Below are 20,191 nucleotides of genomic sequence, written 5' to 3'. Positions count from 1 at the left end.
GTGTTGAAAATAAATGAATGAACAAGTCTAATTCTTTTGAATTGGAAAGGCTAGCAGTGACTGGCAAGACCTCACAGATTTTTGCATCGTGACACGTTTATGTAAATGTGCTCATTGAACGTAAAGCCTTCTTGCATGTCTAGTTTTCATTTTACTGTGGCAAAAAAAGAGGTTTTATCTCGAGACATCAGTATGATTCACTGCAATTTGAGCTATATTTAATACTGTATAAAAATGTATTTTCTTGCTGTGATTATCCTCGACTGAATGTCATTGCGAAAAACTTGCAGGGAAATGTTCCCTCGCCCACATATGGGTAGAACTGCAAGTGTTTAAAGTTTGTGTTACAGTGTAAGAGAAATAAAGAGGGGATTTATTGCATGGCTGGTAGATGACCTGCGTGCGCTGCGAACTTGTTGGCTGCTTCCCTTTAGCATCAGCAGTGCGGCCATCTGGGTAATCCCACACACACACACACACACACACACACACACCTGCGCTTTTTGGGAGGGCGCCAGTAGAGGTCAGAGGTCATGCAAAGGCTGCTTCTTTGGAACCGAGGAAGTGGGCAGGGGACTGGACGCAGGAGATTGATGTGTGTGAAAGCATTCACTTTAAAATACACAATTGCATGTTCATTCATCTTATTGTTTAAATACTACACGGCATATATTGAATCATCACATCTTCAGTTCAAAATTATTCCAATTAGTAACTATTTTGGGGGGACAAAATACTTTCAACTACATAATGTGTATGTCATTGTTGTTTTGGTTTGGTTTTGGTTTTGGTTTTGTATTGGTTGTGTTCTGTGTTGGTTGAGTTTTGTTTTGGTTGTGTTTTGTTTTGGTTGTGTTTTGTTTTGTCACATTTGGGTTTGGTTTAGTTTGGTTTACTGTTTTGCCAACGGTATCTCTTCATTGACGGACAGTTTGATATTGATGTCAGCTGTCTCAATGCTTCCAACCACATAGTAGATATTGTGAAATGAAATAAGATACTGGAAGCGCAAAAGGATGGATTGATGGGTGGGTTATTTGAGGACGCCCAAATTGCTTCATATGCAGCTGCAGAGAAGATTAACATGGTTGTGCAATATGTAACTAAGACTGTTATGATCTGTCTTTGTATTCATTACAAAGCTTGCCTATAGGGAGGGGAGCGCACTTGTTGTCATGGTCACTTGGGCACAGACCAGACTGATCCATGGATTATTAGTTATTCACATTAAAAGGTCAGCTCTGTTTGTGTCCGTAGAATTTCTGACAAGGATTACCACACACTAACCTGAGTCTTCCCACGATGTTGGCTGCTGCAGAATTCATATGGACAGATGAAAGGATGTGTACAAAATGCACTGTTGGGGCATCCGGATTCATTATTGACTTTGTCTCACTCAACGCAGCCTGGGGCTCAGTTCTGGCCAACGCCAGCAGTTTAACAATGAGGCTGAAAAGAAAGAGATAAAGTTCCACTTTTATGAGGGCACACAACATACAGGGATAAGAATAATATAGCAACAGGGCTTCTATTGATAATTATAGATCAGTGGTCCCTAACCTGTGTTCAATCAAACCCAGGGATTTGGTGACTGGTTTGCACACACACACAGACTTTATAAAATGGTTTGACTTGCACTTGCTATGAAAGTACAGCAGACTTCCCAGGTAGTCTGATAAGATACAGTCTGCATTTGTACGTCTGAATTGTGCAAACAGTCTAGCAAATTCTAAAACATGCACCGCGTGGGCTGCATTGGCACAAAAACACCTTTATGTTGCATTTTCCGCCAGAAAAAATAGGGACCACTGTGTTGCAAAGGAGCGACGACGGAATGAGAATAGAAGACATAAACACAAAGGTGTGAAAAGGATGAGATTTTCCCAGTTGAAAAGCAACAGCAGAATTCAAAATCATTTTGTAATTAAGTTCTTTTACGTCACTGTATTTATGTTTGATATTTTTCCTTTTAAGCACATACATTTTTGGGGATACACGTTTTATTTACATGGGACATTTTGTGCATTTTAGTTTTTTTTTTTTCATTTGTTTTGTTTTGAATTTGAACAATATTGCTGTACTATCTATTGCAATAAAAGGTTTGATAGAATGAGCATGTAAAACTTGGGGTTAAGAAATTTTAGGAATGCTGTTATAAATATATATTCAGTAGTAACCATTCTTGGCTTTGTTTACACTTGACTTTACAGCCGAACAATATGTACTTCCACTTTACAAGATGTACGCGTGTGTGTGTGTGTGTGTTGCTCTCCATATAACCAGAAGAACTCTTTTGAGGTCAGATGAAAATGACGTTTGGTTCACAGACTGTTGTAGTTCATCCCAAAGGAGTTTGACGAGAAGAAGGTCAGAGCTTTCAACTTTCTCTATGCCAAACCTATCCAACTGTACCTGAATGGCACTCAAGTCTGGCTGGATCATTTTTAAAGTTGGAGGCAGTAATTTGTCAAAAGATTTGACAGGTTTTCAAGACTATTTTGGACAATGCTCGATTCAAATTGCAAAAAAAGTATGCCATGCTTCAATGATAATGGGAATACATGGTGATAAATGTCCAATCGATGTCTACTGGGAAGCCTGGCTATGACTGATCTCTGCCAGACCCTTCTACTAAAATTGGGTTTGAAAGTTTATCACCGTCAACGGCAGTGAAATAGGCAAGAAAAGCTCTTGTTTATTATTATTGTCATCAAGAGTGAATGTGTCTTTCTCAAAAGCCTGTCTTAAATACTTGACCAGGTACTTTTCCAGATAATAAAACAACCGTGACTTCGTTGATGAGGTTTGTTATTGTGTACTTGTGTGCATATGTCATCTTCTCAGTGGAAGGAGAGATTTAATTAGTTTTTAACACATATATGCCAAGGAGAAGGAAGCCAACAGTGGGAGGAGGTCATTCAACACTGGGGGTCTCCCGCCCTAAATGATCAGCTCAACAATGTGTTTCCTCAATGACCTTGGCTCACCCTCAACAATGTGGTTTTGCACACACAAACACACACACACACGCAGCCTTGTTATCTTTTATGGTAATTACATTGGCGCATGTGAGTGTGCGCCCATTCAGGCTTCATCAGTAATCAAAGATGTTCTATTTTTTTCCCTGCTACCACTCTGAGCTGTTTATATTTACAAATGTGTTCATCTGTTAATGCAAATCTAACAACATTCCACTATGGTGACTAAGTAATACACGTGGACCCAGTTTAAAATTATTTCCAGTGTTTTTTCAGGTCATTCCAGAATTGGAGGTTTCTAAAGTCTCCAAAAAAAAAGCCTTCACTTTTTTTATTTTCTGCTCCATGTTCGTCAGTAATTGGTATTTAAACATCAAAGGTTTGCCTAGTGTAATTCAGTTTAAAGTATATGTTTTCTAGCTTTTGTTGCTGTGGAAAGAACAAACTTATTTCCGTCAATACATTTTTTTAAAAGATATTCTCTATTCTGTTTATGTTCTGAGGTAGAGGCATGGGACATTCAATCATAGCCAACCATTTTATAAAGATATGAAAAATAGAACTGCAGAAATAGATTTGCTCTAGCCATTCTTTTTGGGAAAACTTTTTGATGATAACAAATGCAGTGTGTCATGTTATTCACTGTTGTCTTCGTCTGTAATAAAAAGGTTGCGGTAACAGGGTTGCATTCATTTTGTGGGACTCACGTTATAATTCACAAGTGAAATATATATTTAATGTTCCCACAATTAAAAAAGTACCCCCAAAAGTGAAGGTGAGACTTATTTTTATTTAAAATTATATTTGTAAGCAATACAGTGATACCTCTACTTACAAAATATTCAGGTCACAAAAGGCCTCAACAGGAAAAAAAAAGGAGTAGCATGCTCTGTTATCAAAGTGTTTTGTGTTTGCATGTCTTATTAATTGTAATAAATTTCCATATAAAATACGGCTCTACTTACGAAAAATCCACTTCTGGAAAGTTTGTAGGAAGAGGTACCACTCTTTTGTCTCTCGTTTTTTTCTTTTCTTTTTAGAATTTGTCTTTTACATATTTACACAAAAACTCTGGATTACTTGAAATTTAAATGCTAGAAGGTAAAATTCCCTGCAATAGATTTTTGTGTTGCGTTAGGTCCACAGTCTTAATGGAATACAAAAATACACAAATTTAATTACATGGTATGCTGCAGTACGGCAATTGGTCACAATGAGAGATAAGTTAGCACAAATACAAACAAAACTTCCCTTATACAAGTCAATATATGAGGCCAAGACGAGGCTTCAAAGACTAATGATGAAATGACCTGGATGAATAAGACTATTTGAAGGCACTTTTTTTGTGAATTTATCCAGACAACTCGCTTGAAAAAGCACAGGTAGGGGGTGTTTGCATCTTTTTTTTGGAAACAAACGATGGAGAAACAACCTGATGCCAGAGACAGTGATGCATGCACAAGACACATGGTACAGTCCTTGAGCAGATAACACATCCCTCTGGCCTATAGTGTGTCACTCCTCCTCTGCTCATATTTATAATTCAGAAGGTGATCCTCTCCATCTTTACCACTGCTGCAGCCTTCCCAGTCATCCCCGCCACAGATTTATAATTTATCAGCCATGGCTATAAATCTTTGATTGTTTTTAGAGCACCCGTTGGGGATGTACTGTATAATTTAACATTCCGAAGCCGACGTAAGCCGATTCAGCGAGTGCATTCTGCCGTTTTTTTTCTTTTCTCAGTTGATTGCAAGGCCGCTTGAGGATGTAGTGGTTCACTCGCCTGACTCGCCTAGACTTGCAGTCTAGGGTGTAGTCCGCCTTTCCCCCAAAGTTAGCCGGTGTAGACTCACAAGGATCCACGGTACAGAAGATGAATGAATGAATGATTGCAAGGTCAAGAATTTTCCATTTACATGCAGCCAGGCCAGCCTTTTACTATTTTACTGAAACATGTATGCTCTCCACCAAAAGCAGGTTTAAAAATATTTTGCATGCATTTGAAAACCCTGAGATGAGTTAAGAAGGTCATAGTGGAGCAGTTCATTCTTATGACAAAGTTCATAAAAGCAGTCTAAAGGCTTGGAATTCCTAGAAAAAGAGATTTGGTCTAGTTGCCTCAGGTTAGAATTCATCTTAATACATAAGTTGTAATTAACTTTTCTCGTGATCAAATGGAGTTTACTTTACATATAGTGGCATAAAACAGAATTATATCGTTAGTTGATGCCTCCATGAAATAATAAAATGTATTTAAGTTATACATATAAGAAAGTGATGCACTAGCAGATCTTCAAAATAGGAAACATGCCAAGTGTGATTTACTGGTGCAGTACTCACATTGCCAAGAGATTCAGCTTGACCAGAGGACCATAAATACCAAATTGTTGTCCCATTAAACATGGAGTGAAAATGAATTGCACCTTTAGTCTGTTTTTTTTTAGTTTAACTGCACTTGTGGTCTTAATGGTGTCTCCACTGCAGCTGTTGATATTGCTGAGTCAGCTTAATAAAGTGTGCATGGCTGTCACTAATGATTTGCACCACCCCCAATCCCTCACGGTCAATATCGTGAAAGCGGCTGTTCATTCCCTCAATTAGTGGTTCAGGAAAGTTGGTTGGCTGCCTCACTAAAGGGCAATAAGACAAGTTGATTTACAGAGGTTTTCTGATTGGATCAAAGGGATTCCTCAAGTTTCAAGTGTTCATTTGATTGGGCCCTATGATCTTGCTTGTGATTTGATGATCGGCCAAATAAGGGTACAGGCAGTTTGGCAATGTGAAATTTGTATTAAAGGAGGAATCTTTTGAAAGCATATTTATGCCGATCTTTTCAAAATGAGAGATTAATCCTCAATGGCAGCCGACGAGTTATGTTATTGTTACTTTACATTTTGGTTGTTATTCCAGTTCCTGATGGTCATCCTTTATTTTGTGTGGATTTTGGACTTTACATAAGTAGCTGCTGTCAAAAAAGCTACACAAAGCAGATTATACAGACTTTTCATGAAGAAAATTTGAATGACTTTTGCTTTTGAGCCTGCAAGAGTGATTCTCCTTAATATGACCATACTTTTATGTGATCCATTCATTCATTTCCTGAACCGCTTATCCTCACAAGGGCCGTGGGGGGTGTTGGAGCCTATCTCAGCTAACTACGGGCAGCATCGGTGGCCAGCCAATCGCCATTTTTTTATGTTAAACCGCTTCAATTACGACAGTTACTACTTTTACATATACTTTTCTAATCTGAGACCCAAGTAGAACATAGTGTATTGCTTTAATCTGTTATTTATTTTTCCCCATGTAATTATTTATTCATCAATAAGTGGTGAGAGGTTATGGCAAATCATTAAATATATATCTGTTACCCTTACATTTATCAAATGGAGCTCAATGAGAAAATATTTGTGTTGTGTGTTGTATACTGTACCATTACAAAGTAACTACCATTAAGCATTAGAAGAAGCACCATTTATTCCAATTGTCCATTCTCTGTACTCAATTGGATCATGGGGGTGATGGAGTATCTTTGCTCAAGTAGGGAAAGAGACGGTGTACTGAAATTAAGTTATAATGGAAACAAAATTTGATATCACTCAAAAATCTCTATGATTCTAACAAAATGAGCACTGTGAAGACGGGCGGATGTTTTAACAATAAAGTTAGCACTGCTGGCCAAGGACATTTGCAGTGTGCTACTGCATACATTTTTTGCATTAGGAAAGAAAAGTAGGGTAATTCTCTTATCACGCTGAGGTGAAGCTGAGGCTTCTAAAATCCTGCAAGTGACTTAGCACAGATACTGGAAATCCAAAATAAAAAGAATGTCCCTGGATTTCAAAAGTCTAAAAATGCCATCCCCGTGACTTCATCTTAAACGACCTCATTCTAAACCTTCTGCGGGAATTCAACGAAATCATTGGCCAGTAGCTGAAAATGTCTCCAGGTGGCCAGCAAAATGAGTATTGATCTTCTAATTGAACCGTCTTCAAGAAAACAAAACATGTCCAGGCAAACATTGAAGCGTTGCTGCCAACAACCAGCAAGTGTATTTGTACAACAACTTTCTTGTTTGCTTTGAAAAGGCTGCAAAAGTACTTCTTAAATATAACTGAGTGATTACATCCATAGTACTAATGGTTCAAAGTAAATCATTCTAAAATACTTCATTTCAAACACAGTTTAAGACCGGAGTAAAGTGCTAATTTGCGGATTATAGCAGCAAACAGCGCCTGGTGCCTTATTTATGACTTTACAAAATCCTTCTGACACGTACTATTTCAGACTTATTTACTGTAGTCTTTAGATCTACGAATTCCCTATGCTTTGGTGAGCTTGCTCGGGGGTGATGGATGTTGAGGATGCATCAAAGCATACTAATTATGTTTGGCTCACGAAAGGAAGGCACAGCCATTACCGCCTTTGGATCAAATCGAATCTTTTTGCACGCACGCCTTATCTGAAGCTCACTCTTTTGCCGCCTTCTTATCTATCAGTCTCTCAGTGAATGAAGATGGTATGATAACATAACAGACTGTTGTGTATTCCAATCAGGACAGATTTCATTGTCTGCCTTGTTAAAGTACTCACAGACAGTTCCACCCCACTCAAATCCCCCACCCACCCACCCTTTGGGATTCTTCACCGACTGGATGAATGAGAATGTTTCCAAGAAACATTAGGGCATGCTTGACTGTTTTGATAAAACACATAGGTCAGGGGTCACACAACAAGGATTAGAAGTTCTATATTTGTGGGCAGCTTTGAAGGTAAAATGAATAAATAAATAATAGGCGTGACACACTGAAAATGAGACATTATTTTCATCCTTGTCGCTAGTCTGTTTAATCTCTTAAGGTCAAAATCATGACAATTTCTACACTGTTAAATGGTGATGTGCCATTTATGAAAAAACCCTGAGTCTATCAATACAAGTTATTTTCCAGTTATTGTTCAACTTTTTTTTTAAATTCAAGTTTCCTCAAAGTTTTCCTAATTGGATGAAATTGGGTCCCATTAATGGGAGAGTTCATAACTAATATTCTAACATTTTGGATGTTAGATAACACAACAATAAAAATAATAAACACTCCATTACATTTTTATCTATCAGATATAGAAATAAATAGGTGAGTCAAATTCAAATCGAATCAATATCAATGATACAATTCGTGCAAGACTGGAAATAAGTCTCGTACGTTCTCTAGTGGGCAGATTTTGTTATTGCATCAGCAACCTTCATACGTTCAATGGTAATTAGAACTGTGGCCCATTTTAAATCGCATCATTTGTGCCGGGAAGAAATTAATTAATTCACATTCAAAAGTTGAATTATAATGTATTATTACTCAAAAATTCAAACTGCAGAATCTGTAATTCAAGTACTAAATAACAGAAAATCCAAAGTTGTTGTTTATTTTGTTTGTTTGCCCTCAGTAACATTCTAATTTATCATGCAACAACGACAAATGATGGGTTGGAATACCTGGAAAGTTTCCCCCCCCCCCCCTCTGTGCTTACTGCCAATAATTTTTTTTCACAATTTTCTTCTCTGGAAAATATATGTTATGTGCAACCACAGAGAAAGAAGGCTTTTCTAACCCTGTACAAACATAAGGCCCCAGTCCACACACACCGTCTAACGCAAATGCAACCATGTAAATAAACCGAGCACACTCCATAGATCTGCAGTAACAAATTCTCAACAAAAGTTTACACTATTTTACACTACTATTGTAGGTACAAAAAAAAATACAGGTATTAACAATATTATTTTATTGGATTTTTTAATATAAATTTTCATTCGTGAGCACATTTTTATATTAATGAAATTAAATTGACTAGAAAATGCATTTCTGGAGAAATTCTGTGGAAATGGTTTGCTCTGCAAGTCGCTTCTGTTGATTTGGGGTGATTTATGGGTCAATTCTCTGTTAGAATTTCAGGTAACTTCCCATTCATTTTGCACTATTTTTAAACGAATCTGCTGCAAGTGACAGCAACAAATGTCTAATCCATACAAACTGGGAGGGCTGACAGCGAATGATCACGTTGGAGGTGACAGTGATTAACTGCCAATTAGAATGGATTGCACATCCACCACTGTCAATGTGAGTAAATGAGTAAAAGACTTCAGTGGGGAACCTATATAATGTGCTGCCTCAAGATCGACATAAAACTATGAGCTTTATATAGTAGACATCACTCCAGTAGAAGTCAGATGAACATTTTAATTTGGTGCCCATTTCCAGTGAGCCAATGAGCTGCACCCTGGATAACAAATATGTGCTCCGAAATATCTTTACCATTGAATTTTTAGTTCAACTCCAATTTTCCCCACTTGTTTAGCACACTGAGCTAGAATCACATGCATGTGCTTTCACTTTGGGCCACTTCTCACATCCACCCTCTACTGTGCCGTGTATATGCCGAGAAAGAAGAAGCCAGTGAGCCCCGCCTGACCCCTCTCGGCATCAGATCCAATAAGGCAGAAAATATACGAAAAGCTTTGAAGTTAGCAAGATATTGCCGAAGAAAACTCTTCCTGGTCATTCCCAGTGTCTCCACAGAAACAGCTGAAAGACCCGTTCACTTGTCCGTATTACTTTTTTTTTTTCTTCTTCTTTCTGCCGAGGGACAAGTTAAGAAATCCACTCAAAACTACTGACAGTTGGAACTCCTAATCACAATACAGTGGGTAGGCTCTGCTGCACTGAATTTTTTAAAAACTCTAAGATTAAAAGGAAGAAAAAGCAGAGGAAGTCAGTTGTTGTGGGAATACTTTAAGGTAGATGAAAGTATCGCCAGAGACTACAGAGTGTGCTGGTTAGGGCCATTAAAGAATAAATGGTAGGACACTTGGTCATTAAAGAGGGCAGCCAGGCTGTGCAGTCTTCTGCTGATTAGATGAAACCAAATAAACATGATTTTAATGAAGACTGATGAGCTCGGTTACTGGGGGTTTCCTTTCACAAGGGGGTAAAGGCATACTTTCATCTTTCATTCCTTGTTATAGTGCTCTTAAGTGGGTGTTATTTTCTTATACGACTTTTAGACAGCTTTAAACGCCTTAAAAAAACAGGAAGCAACTCCCAGCAATGCGTGTTCATTATTATTTTGTATGTATATATTTACTGTTTTCTGTTATTCCTCCACCCAAGAAGAAAGTAAACATTTCACAGCCACACACTCGGGACAATAAATGTGTAAGCTGTCTCACAAATTGTCATATGTACAATGAAAATTATGGCAATATTTCATGTTTTCACGAACAAGACTGTGCTGTCTGCTGCTAACATTTTTATACACCATAAATGCCTAATCTCTTACCCTAGTTACTTTGAAGCCAAGCAAAACATAGGCTTCATCTTACTGTCTGCTCTCAGCTTTTGTGAAACTCCTGTATTCTAAATAACTAAATGTTCCCCCCTGCAATGCTTTGAAGCTCTTTGAAATACTTTGTCACATTGAAAGTTTGCTCACTTCACTGTATATATTAACAACACTATTTTTGAGTTCCATTTTGATGCATAAAAACCCAACAAAGCGAACATTCCCTGCACACACTTTGGCTACAAGAACACCACTGCTACCTAGTGTAGTGGATGAGCAATAACACTTTATTTTAGTACCAAATAGTCCCCGTGATCACACGTGCCCACCCAGCATCGCCCTACAAGGCCTCAATTCAAAGTTTTCCAACAATATCTCTTCACATTTCTACGTTACTCCAATACTCTCCAGACAGATGGCACTTAAACTCTTAGCTCTTCTGCTTTTGCTGCCAACTCACAACGCTTAAAACGGCCTGAACTCAATGTCTCATGTTTCAGAAACTGTCTTTGATTTATATGAATACTGCCGCAGAGAGACATTGTTTAACTCATGTAAGCTTCAACAAGTCCAACAAGACATACAAACCCATAAACAATCTGCCCTCGACAACCACTCAAGCATTATGTTCCATCCAAAACAAAAGAAAAGGAAATGCTCACTGAACCTTTATTGCACTTTTATTGCTTCAGATATGCAGTGCATTAAGAAAGACAGAGAGAGAAGAGAAAGCCAGAGAAAAAGGGAGAAAAAGTGAGAGAGAAGCATTTTAAATGACATTAAATCACTAATGTCATCTCATCAACACACGATGTATGACATCCAATGGCTCTACTAAGTGACACATTTAACAAAAGCACAATCTCAAACTAAGCTTGCTTTCCATGTGGGTGACAGAGTTCACACAAGTACAAAATACAAAAAAACAACCACAATACTAGTCTGCAAAGCACCAGGAATGCATATTTGATCCAGATGGACAAGCATTGAACAAACAACTGGGCTCCAATGAGCTCTACTATTGCCAGTAATCATCAATAGGCATCTAGCTCATTTATCACTATTATACGTGTAGACTGAATCGATTAAAAAAAACAAAAGTAATCCATCAAGTGGTCTAAAAAGATAAAAGTACAAATCTTGTTCATCACTCGTTAAGTGTTTCTTTCCTTGTTTTCAAGCAGCACTGCACATAAGATTACATTCTGCAAAAGCGATCTGCAAGCACGACCTCCAATACTTCAGCACACATCACAACTGTTTATTCAGTGCGTTCCAGAAAAAAACTTTAACAGGATATGAGAAAAGGTAGGAAACATAAACAGCGAGAAAGTTTATGTCTTGTATAATTTCACAGGTATTGCTGGTCATTCAAATTTTTCTTTAAAAAATCCCATCTACACGTTTACTATTTTGAACCCAAAAAGTAATTCTAGGACCAAGTTACCTAAAACAAAAATAAATATACATTAATTGAAAGCTTAATCACAATTCTAGCGCCAATAATATGAATCAAACGATCAAAATGTATTGCACACAAAGGTCAGAGGATTAAATAATATCTCTATTTAATCAAAAAGTAGTTAAAAGTTGTTAAGTATTTTTTTTTCTGGGGGGGGGGGGGGGGGGTGGGAATTGGGGGTCAGCCAATCACCCAAAACTGATTTCTAAATTATATATAAATAAAACGTGCAATCCAATTTGACTCATAATAGATTGTACGCCTAATAGCAGCTACTGAGTTAATACTTAATTTACTTATTATGAAAACTCAATCTTTTTTTTACCTGATAGTGATCCTACGTGTCACAAAATAAAAGTGGAAAGATTTCATGCTGGTTCTTGCATCCTTTTTTTTTTTACTGAAAGTGGCCCTCGGAGAAAAAAAAAAGTTGGCCCGCCCCTCCCTGAAAAGTACGCTTAAAATATTCAGAAGCATCATCCCATGTGAGGATTAAACTCACGACCTCAAGATTAGGAGACTGACACGCTACCCACATGCGGCGGTGAGTCTCAGAGCACTTGACTTTTTCCTGGAGAAGAAAGAGAACCTGCCTGCTTCCTGCAAATTGTACCACTAATTAATACATGACAGAAAAGTGCACAATGTCTGATGAGTCCATTGCACTGTAGCATGTTATTGTACATCCTTGCTCATCTCTGCTTGTTACTCTTTCACCCATTCAGTTAGTCTGGTTGTTTTTCTACGGTCCTTTCTGCACTTCCCTTTTCGACTCTTGTCGAAGTGGAGCCAGCCGGGGCCTACCAATGACATGAGCCTTGTTCCAGTAAAACTAATAATGACTGAGATTTGTGCAGGCTTAGCATTCTTTCTCCCCTTCACGGCTCAACACTGGGAATGGAACAAGGGGAGGGGTGCGAGGGTCCGGGTCTGAGCGAGGTTTGTTTGAGGGGGGGGAAAGAGGGAGCGAAAAACCTCACCAGAAAGTTTTAAAATGCATCACACACACTGGTCCATTTTCATGGAGCGCAAATCTTTTTTTTTGTATTGCCCCTCCCCGAGTTGAGTTTTCCAGCTTTGCACACTTGCATAAATCATCAACCCCCAGAGACAGTAACACCAGCGTCGGCCCTTCGAGAGCAACACGTGTAAATCTGAACGGCAAATATGAAACACTTTTCACATCTCCTTGACTTCAAACTCCACATAAGGTTCCCCAGATGTGGGAGGAGATAAAACAGGAGGGCAAGGGGGGAGGTCTCGCTCGTGCGCCCCCCTCCCTCTAGCAGAGACATGTGCGCACAGTGTGCCAGCAGACAACTCGGATGCACAGACAGCTGCCATTTCTCTCTTCCCCTTCTTACATTTCTCTCCCCCCGCCACTCCTCTCCTCTCAACTATTCCCTTGCCTTCCGTTTACTTCTGGCCTGCATTTTTCCTCAGCTCGAATATAAAGGCAGGTCCTGTTGGCTAGCGCGTGGATAATTTTGGTGGCGTACGAGCACCGGAGATTCAAAATCTAAGGGGTTAAGAAGTCGGAAAAGGCTGTGAGAAAGAAATTGAAGTCAAGGTGAAAGAACTCTACGTGGACCATGTCGGTTTTTGCCGTGCTGTTGCTGCTGTTGTGCCTGTTGCTGATGTCCTTAGGAAGTGATGCCAGGAGAATCCGGAAAAGAGGACTCAACCACAAGGTGGGACTGATAATGTCACCTTCAACATGATTCCAATGGTTGCAATGAATTTGTATTCCTCTTAGTAATACAGCACAATGGCTGATCTGTTAGAATGCAGAGGCCAAGGTGAAAGGTTAAAGTTGGACAACCATAGAATGTTATGCATATTTTAAAATGATTGCTGAGTGTCAAACAGGTGTCTCATATCTTAACATGATAGCTCTTAGTCCAATATCACAATCAACATTGATGACTACCAACCAAGACATGTTTTTTTTAAATATCAGCAACACACCTTTTGTCATTCACAATAAAACTTTTGAATTATTGTATAATATGGTGGGTAGCAACAACACAGTATAAAATACTGTGTTAGTGCCTCCACCTGTTGCCAGGTAAATCATTTTTGACATAATTATTTTTGTTTTAGATCAGTTTTCAATGAATCTAAAACAATGAATGAATCTAATGCATCTAAAACTATACAATGAAATCATTTTCTAGAATAGAAATAAATGGAATATTACAAGCAATATTACTGGCATGCTGAAGATGTTCTCATTTCCCCTGTTGTTTTCTTTACTGTTTCCGATTTCATGTTTAAATAGCATGCCTTCCAGTCTTAAATATTCTTGTTGTAGGTAGAGTCGCACTTCACTGTGATTCTCTACGTTATTATTTTTGAGTGGGGTGGATTCTAGAAGAAGCTTTATGTAAGACTAAAGAAAGATTAGGTCAAAGGCCACATCTAATTTTTGTTAGGCCGTCCTTCTTCTGAAATGAATCACCAACATCAAACAACATGCCATTGTTGGTTTTTCTATACAGGCAGTTATGAAAACTGAGTCCATGGCTTGTGCGACTGAATAACAGATTAACGTAGACGCATTGATTTTTGTTTTCTAAAAAAACAAGTGGAGGCCCTACTAATTGATGCGAAGCAAAGTGTTAAATCCTGGAATAAGTCAGCCGTTTTCATATTTCCATGTCAGCTACTGACGAGCACACTGGATGCCAAAACCGGTGTGTGCGTGTGTGGACCGGGCCAATGCTCGTTAACTCGACTCAGTGCGTCTGAGTGATCAAAAGTTCAGCGGACCGTGCCGCCTTGTCATCTCTTCAGCATCTCTTCAACATTCTCACTTTCTGGCCACTTCACAACAAGACCGGTTCTTTGCTTCCTTCAGCGGCTGAACGTTCAGCACTCCCTATGAATACTTTCTCTTCTCTTTTGGGGTCATGTGCTTGTTATTATTTAACTAACGTTTGTCTTGGCTCAGTTTTTCTGTCTCCGGGGGGGTTGGGGGAATAAATAAAAAAAATCAAAGGATGCAAGGGCCAACTTTAAAAAAAAATCCTTCCACGTTCATTTTTGTTAAAGAGAAGAATATAAATTGGCAAGAAAAAGTTATTGTATAGATATTTTTAAGTAATCATTCATTGGCTGCCATATATATATATATATATATATATATATATATATATATATATATATAATTTACATATATATATACATATATATACACATGAATACACACTACACATACACACACACATACATACATATTTACATATATATATATACATATACATATACACATACATATATATAGTACACATGAATACATATACACATACACACATATATATACATATACACATACATATATAGTACACATGAATACATATACACATACATACATACACACACATATATACATACACACAACTCTAAACATTTCTCCATGACTTACAGACTTAGAAAATACACCTATAAAATACAAAAATCTATTAAAATGAATATATATATACATATATATATATATACATATACATATATATATATATATACATATATATATACACATATATGGCAACACAAGCATTAAAAAGGAAAATGTACACATTTAGGGTATTTACTGCCACAGGGGGCTGTTCTTTGAAAGCACCTGCACTCCATGCACACACACACACATTAGTGAAAGAGTCTCGTGCAGACAAAACACAGTCTGACCTGCACCTGCATGGACATGTCTGCATGCAGCAAGGGGGGAGTCATTTCCTGATAAAATCATTTCAACATATGATTGATCTGAATTTGAGCACTATATTCTATCCCTATTACTTTACATTCAACTTTTTTCTCCAGTTCCACCGACTATTAAATACTCAGGTATGGCTCTTGTGCAGGTTCGGTTTACAATTTATCTGCTGTGGGATGCCACTCTTTCAAGTTCCAGCATGTCTGCTTCTGCACATTTTATGTTGAAGGGCTATTCTAAATGACTACTGATCGTCCGCCACTGAAACTGTCATTTAACATTCCTCAGTGCACTTTAAACAATAACAACAGTGATAGTATAGAATTTACACCTCTTTGAAAATCATAACAATAATTTCTGTGTATTTGTGACCTAGTAAAGCAGAATTTATATTGTTGCTCTGTTTTCTTTGTTTAAGTATCGTAAGTTTTAAGATGTAAAAAGTTACTGTGTGGTCAATGTAAAAACAGTTCATTTTTAGAGTGACTCTGGTACATCTATCACAATTACGATAACTACAAAACAATGGCAGTCACAAAAATAGTAAAGGGGTCACACACAACAGGATCTGCTATGCATTAAACCTATACATCATAACAAGCAGGAAGGAAATGTTCCAGATTTTGCTGGAGATTATTTCAGGAAGCATTAGGAAGCGATCGGATACAAGATAGAGAGTAGTTATGTTGTTATCAAATCCCACTAGGCATTGTCCTCCTTGTGAATGACTATTAACTGTACTCAAGTTACTCGTTCGACTACTGCAACAATTTGCTATTTGTTCCACTTCAGTAGTGTGATAAATTCCTTCCCAAGCCTTGTAGTCTGAATCAAGAAGCCCCAAAACAATCAGTTGACATGTTGCCATAATCAACTAATTTGTGTCTAAACATGCACTCAAAGAGTGTGATACATCTACCCGTGCCAAACATCATTGGCTTCTGTTTTCCGACTTGGATTATGAGCATGTTTGTCAATGCTGCCAAAGAGTCGACCCAGTTTGAATCATTGTATGCAGCCTCCGGCCTGATTACCTGATTAAACAAAAGAGAAAATGAAAGCAATCAGAAATTAATTGAGTGAGTAAGACTGAGATTCTTACTTGGTTTTGGAAGGCAAATATTCCATCTAATTCCACACGTGCAACCAGTGAAGTATATAGCGAGTTCTACATGATTTCTATGCCGAAGAAAGGAATGCAAGCCTCAAATAACAGAACCCGAGTGTTTGCAACGTCAAACCACAGAAACAATGGCTCTGATGCGCATTCCATCATGTTAGCACGAAAGAGCAAAAGTCAGCAGCAGTGTGCACATTCCTGGCAGCATGCGAGCAGTGAAAACTCGGGCCTTCACAATTTATGTTTGTCAAAGCCACTAAGGTGTATTGAGGCGAGGAGTCACTTGCCTCCGGGTCTCTAGGTCTACTGCTATGCGCTCTCAGAATCACCATTAAAGTTTGCGAGTGTTTCAACTGTAATCTGCCATCCCCATCGAGGTCAAGACATCCATTGTACACTTTGCTGACCCCTCACGGTCGATTTTACAGACAATTTCCTAATCCACACAGTTTTTTGTCTCCCAAGGACTACGAGTACCCCAACCACCCGCAGTCCGCGCAGCATCAGAAGAACGACCGCTGCCCGCCGCCACCTCAGATGCTCCCCGAGCGGGCCTGCGAGGTGCCGGGCTGCCGCTCAGACTCGGAGTGTGAGCGCCACAAACGTTGCTGCTACAACGGCTGCATCTACGCCTGCCTGGAGTCTGTTCAGCCGCCACCGGGTCGGTGAATGGAGCCAAAAGGTTCATGGTCTTGTTACAAGGAAGTGTTACAAGCCAAATCCCGTGTCTGTGTTTTTATGATCAGTTCTGGACTGGCTGGTGCAGCCCAAGCCTCGGTGGTTGGGAGGTAACGGCTGGCTACTCGATGGTCCTGAGGAGGTGCTGCAAGGTCAGTAGACCGCTCTCCCGACTATTTCCAATCATAGTTGCTTGTTCATGAATGTGAATTTGTTTATATGCACTGACAAGCTGAGGCATGCAGTACAACCGAGGACGGCGATGAGCCTCTCCACTGTCCGACAGGCTACGAGTGCCACATCATTAACCCAGGAAACCCTGCTGCTGGCATCCCCAACCGGGGACAATGCATCAAGCAGCGTGCCAACTCTGGTATGATAGGCATTCTTACCGTCTTATCTTAGATACAGTACTTCTCTTCCTTTGAATCAGAAGATTTGATTAACTATTCATTCATTCATTATCCATACCCCTTATCCTCACAAGGATCGCAGGGGGTTGCTGGATCATATCCCAGCAAACTATGGGCACCAGGCGAGTGACACTCTGAATTGGTGGTCAGCCAATCAAAGGGCAGAAGGGGACACACAATCATTTACGCACACACTTATACCAAGGGACAACTTAAACTGTTCAACCAGCCTACCACACATGTTTCTGGAATGTGGGAGGAAACTGGAGTACCCGGAGAAAACCCAGCCAAGCCCAGGGAGAACATCCAAACAAACAAAAAAGGAATTTGGGATTTTTCAGCATTTACTAGTACACAGCACCCCCTACGACCTTGGTGAGGATAAGCGTTAGAGAAGATGAATGAATAATCTATTCTATATGGCACATTGATTGATTAGCTGCTGAGATATGCCTTTTATTTTCGTCTTGTTTTAGATGGACGGGGTTTAAGGCACAAATTTTTCAAGGACTATTTAGGTAAGTGAGGTAATATGAAAAAATAAAAACACATCATCATCCCGTCTGACTTGATCAATATTCTTTCAGGTACCAGTACAAACAATGCAGTAGGCTACGAGAAACATCACAAACACCTGGGATAAGCAACCCACATTCTGTCGCCTTTCCCAGTTAAACTACATTTTGTGTTCTAAGATCTCAAATGAAACGGTCAACAATCCCACCAATTAGAGACGTGCTAAAGCTGCATTTTGTCACCATTCAATCGGAAATGTTCTTTTTCTCCTGTCGAAACCCTAACTTCAGGCATGTTAATATCTCACTGCCAAAGAAATAGTGCTTTTATACATTATTAAACACTTTTGTGTGAAAGACAGAAGTGACTGCATCAATGCGGCTTACCAAATATCTCAAAAGTACTAAAGAATAGTATTAATACCTTGAAAGGACAGAATAATATTAATATATTTTTACATGATTTGTGAATTCAGTGTTTACATTTTCCAACTAATTATGATCCGTATGAAATATTACGTGAATGGGTGACTTCCTTATAGTGTAAATTTTCTTATCATGAATTGTGTCGGAGGATCGTCATACTGATTGATTGACAGAAATTGATGAATTCAATTAAATGAAGACAAACGGAGTGGACCACATTGCTGCAACTAACAGAGGGACTGCTGATTTAGTCTCCGATAGTCTATTACTTTATATTAAGTGGACAATTTGACAGCAAATTGGGACAGGGGTGTCCAAACCTCCAATGGCCGCTTTAAAAAATAAATCAAAGGATGCAAGGGCAGACTTGTAAATATTTCCACTTTTATTTGTTAAGTGTATGATCTGAATTATGTTTAAAAAAAGTTTAGTTTTCTGCGTTTGTTTTAACATGTCCATCTAATGTTAACACTGAGAAGTGCAACGTAGGTTGAATTTAAGCTTCTTGTTCAGGCCCCATTTAATTATATTTTCAGGCAGGGCAAAGAATGCCTGTGGGCCATAGTTTGGACATCCCTGGCAGAGGACTTTGAGCAATTTCTAAACAGACCATAACATTTTTTATTTAAGACCAAGATTGTTGATTGTTATTTTATTCCATTATTGATCAACCAAATGTTGTTTCTATTAGTGAGCTTATGAACTACAATATATATTTTGTTTTTAAGAGTGAATCTCCCTTGCAAGGTTAAGGTTTTAAGGGTGGTCAGTTGGAACATAAATGGAGGCCATCTGCGTTGAAAGTATTCACTTTTTTTCCTCAAGGCCAAATTTCCTGCCCTGAAACCTGGAACGTTTTATGGCCGAACATTTCCACATGTGGGATTTAGCTTAAGATGTTTGTAAACCAGACAGATTCAATATACTAGCGAGAAATTATAAATGATAAATAATACATGCCATTAGAATTGGATTTGTGGACTTGTATAGCGCAGCATTATTTATCACCTGGCCAAAACACAGAATAGTGTGACTGTGCCTCAATGACGGTGCTCGGTTTCTTTCAGCCTGCAGTAACAAAAAGCAGAATAAGCTGATTTTCTGTACAAATTTATATAATGAGGTGCATGTGTTGAAAAACACAGTAAGCATGAACTCTGGTGCTGTATTGTTTTTGCTGAATAAAACACAATTTGTGAAATAAAAGGTATTGTGTCATGTCATTTCAAGATGGTATTGTTTCTAGATTTACAGTAAACACATGCACTGCTATATTGAAATTAAGTCCAATTTTAACAATTTGCAGGAGGCTAAGAGTAGTGTAAGATAAAATGTAATGGCACATGACACTGGGACTGGGTTTGTTTTTTGTATCTTAAATTCTAATCAGTGGCCGTGGAGATTTTTTGATGGAAAATCTTAGTAGCTGCACTATCAATTATGTTTCGCAATATGACGTACTGTATTGTTAAATAAGGAATTCCTACAGTAGTATATCCATTTCTTTAAGTGAACTGTTTTCTAAAATAACATAAATTCCTACTTC

At 38.5% G+C, this 20,191-nt stretch overlaps 1 protein-coding gene and 1 long non-coding RNA gene across 18 annotated transcripts in view; one reads left to right on the top strand and one right to left on the bottom strand.

The window, feature by feature from the left end:
- LOC144071753 (uncharacterized) overlaps positions 1–20,191 on the bottom strand; it is a 76,278-nt gene that overhangs the window by 38,064 nt on the left and 18,023 nt on the right. For all 16 annotated transcript variants that reach the window (XR_013299713.1, XR_013299708.1, XR_013299712.1 and 13 more), the window contains one exon: positions 1,288–1,449. This is a non-coding gene — a long non-coding RNA (uncharacterized LOC144071753). The remainder of the gene's footprint in view (positions 1–1,287; positions 1,450–20,191) is intronic.
- On the top strand, positions 13,059–18,876 carry wfdc1 (WAP four-disulfide core domain 1). Of its 2 annotated transcripts, none has more exons than XM_077597136.1 (6): positions 13,059–13,469; positions 17,079–17,274; positions 17,360–17,443; positions 17,524–17,664; positions 18,181–18,231; positions 18,292–18,876. In XM_077597136.1, the coding sequence occupies exons 1-5, from the start codon at positions 13,371–13,373 to the stop codon at positions 18,228–18,230; spliced, it is 570 nt and encodes a 189-aa protein (XP_077453262.1). In that variant the 5' UTR covers positions 13,059–13,370; the 3' UTR covers position 18,231; positions 18,292–18,876. The 2 variants fall into 2 exon arrangements, with proteins under 2 accessions (XP_077453262.1, XP_077453261.1); XM_077597135.1 differs by having other exon boundaries at positions 13,060–13,469; positions 18,181–18,222.

Source organism: Stigmatopora argus, chromosome 3, assembly GCF_051989625.1.
Source record: "Stigmatopora argus isolate UIUO_Sarg chromosome 3, RoL_Sarg_1.0, whole genome shotgun sequence".
NCBI classification, from domain to species: domain Eukaryota; kingdom Metazoa; phylum Chordata; class Actinopteri; order Syngnathiformes; family Syngnathidae; genus Stigmatopora; species Stigmatopora argus.
This window is presented reverse-complemented; position numbering and strand designations above follow the sequence as displayed.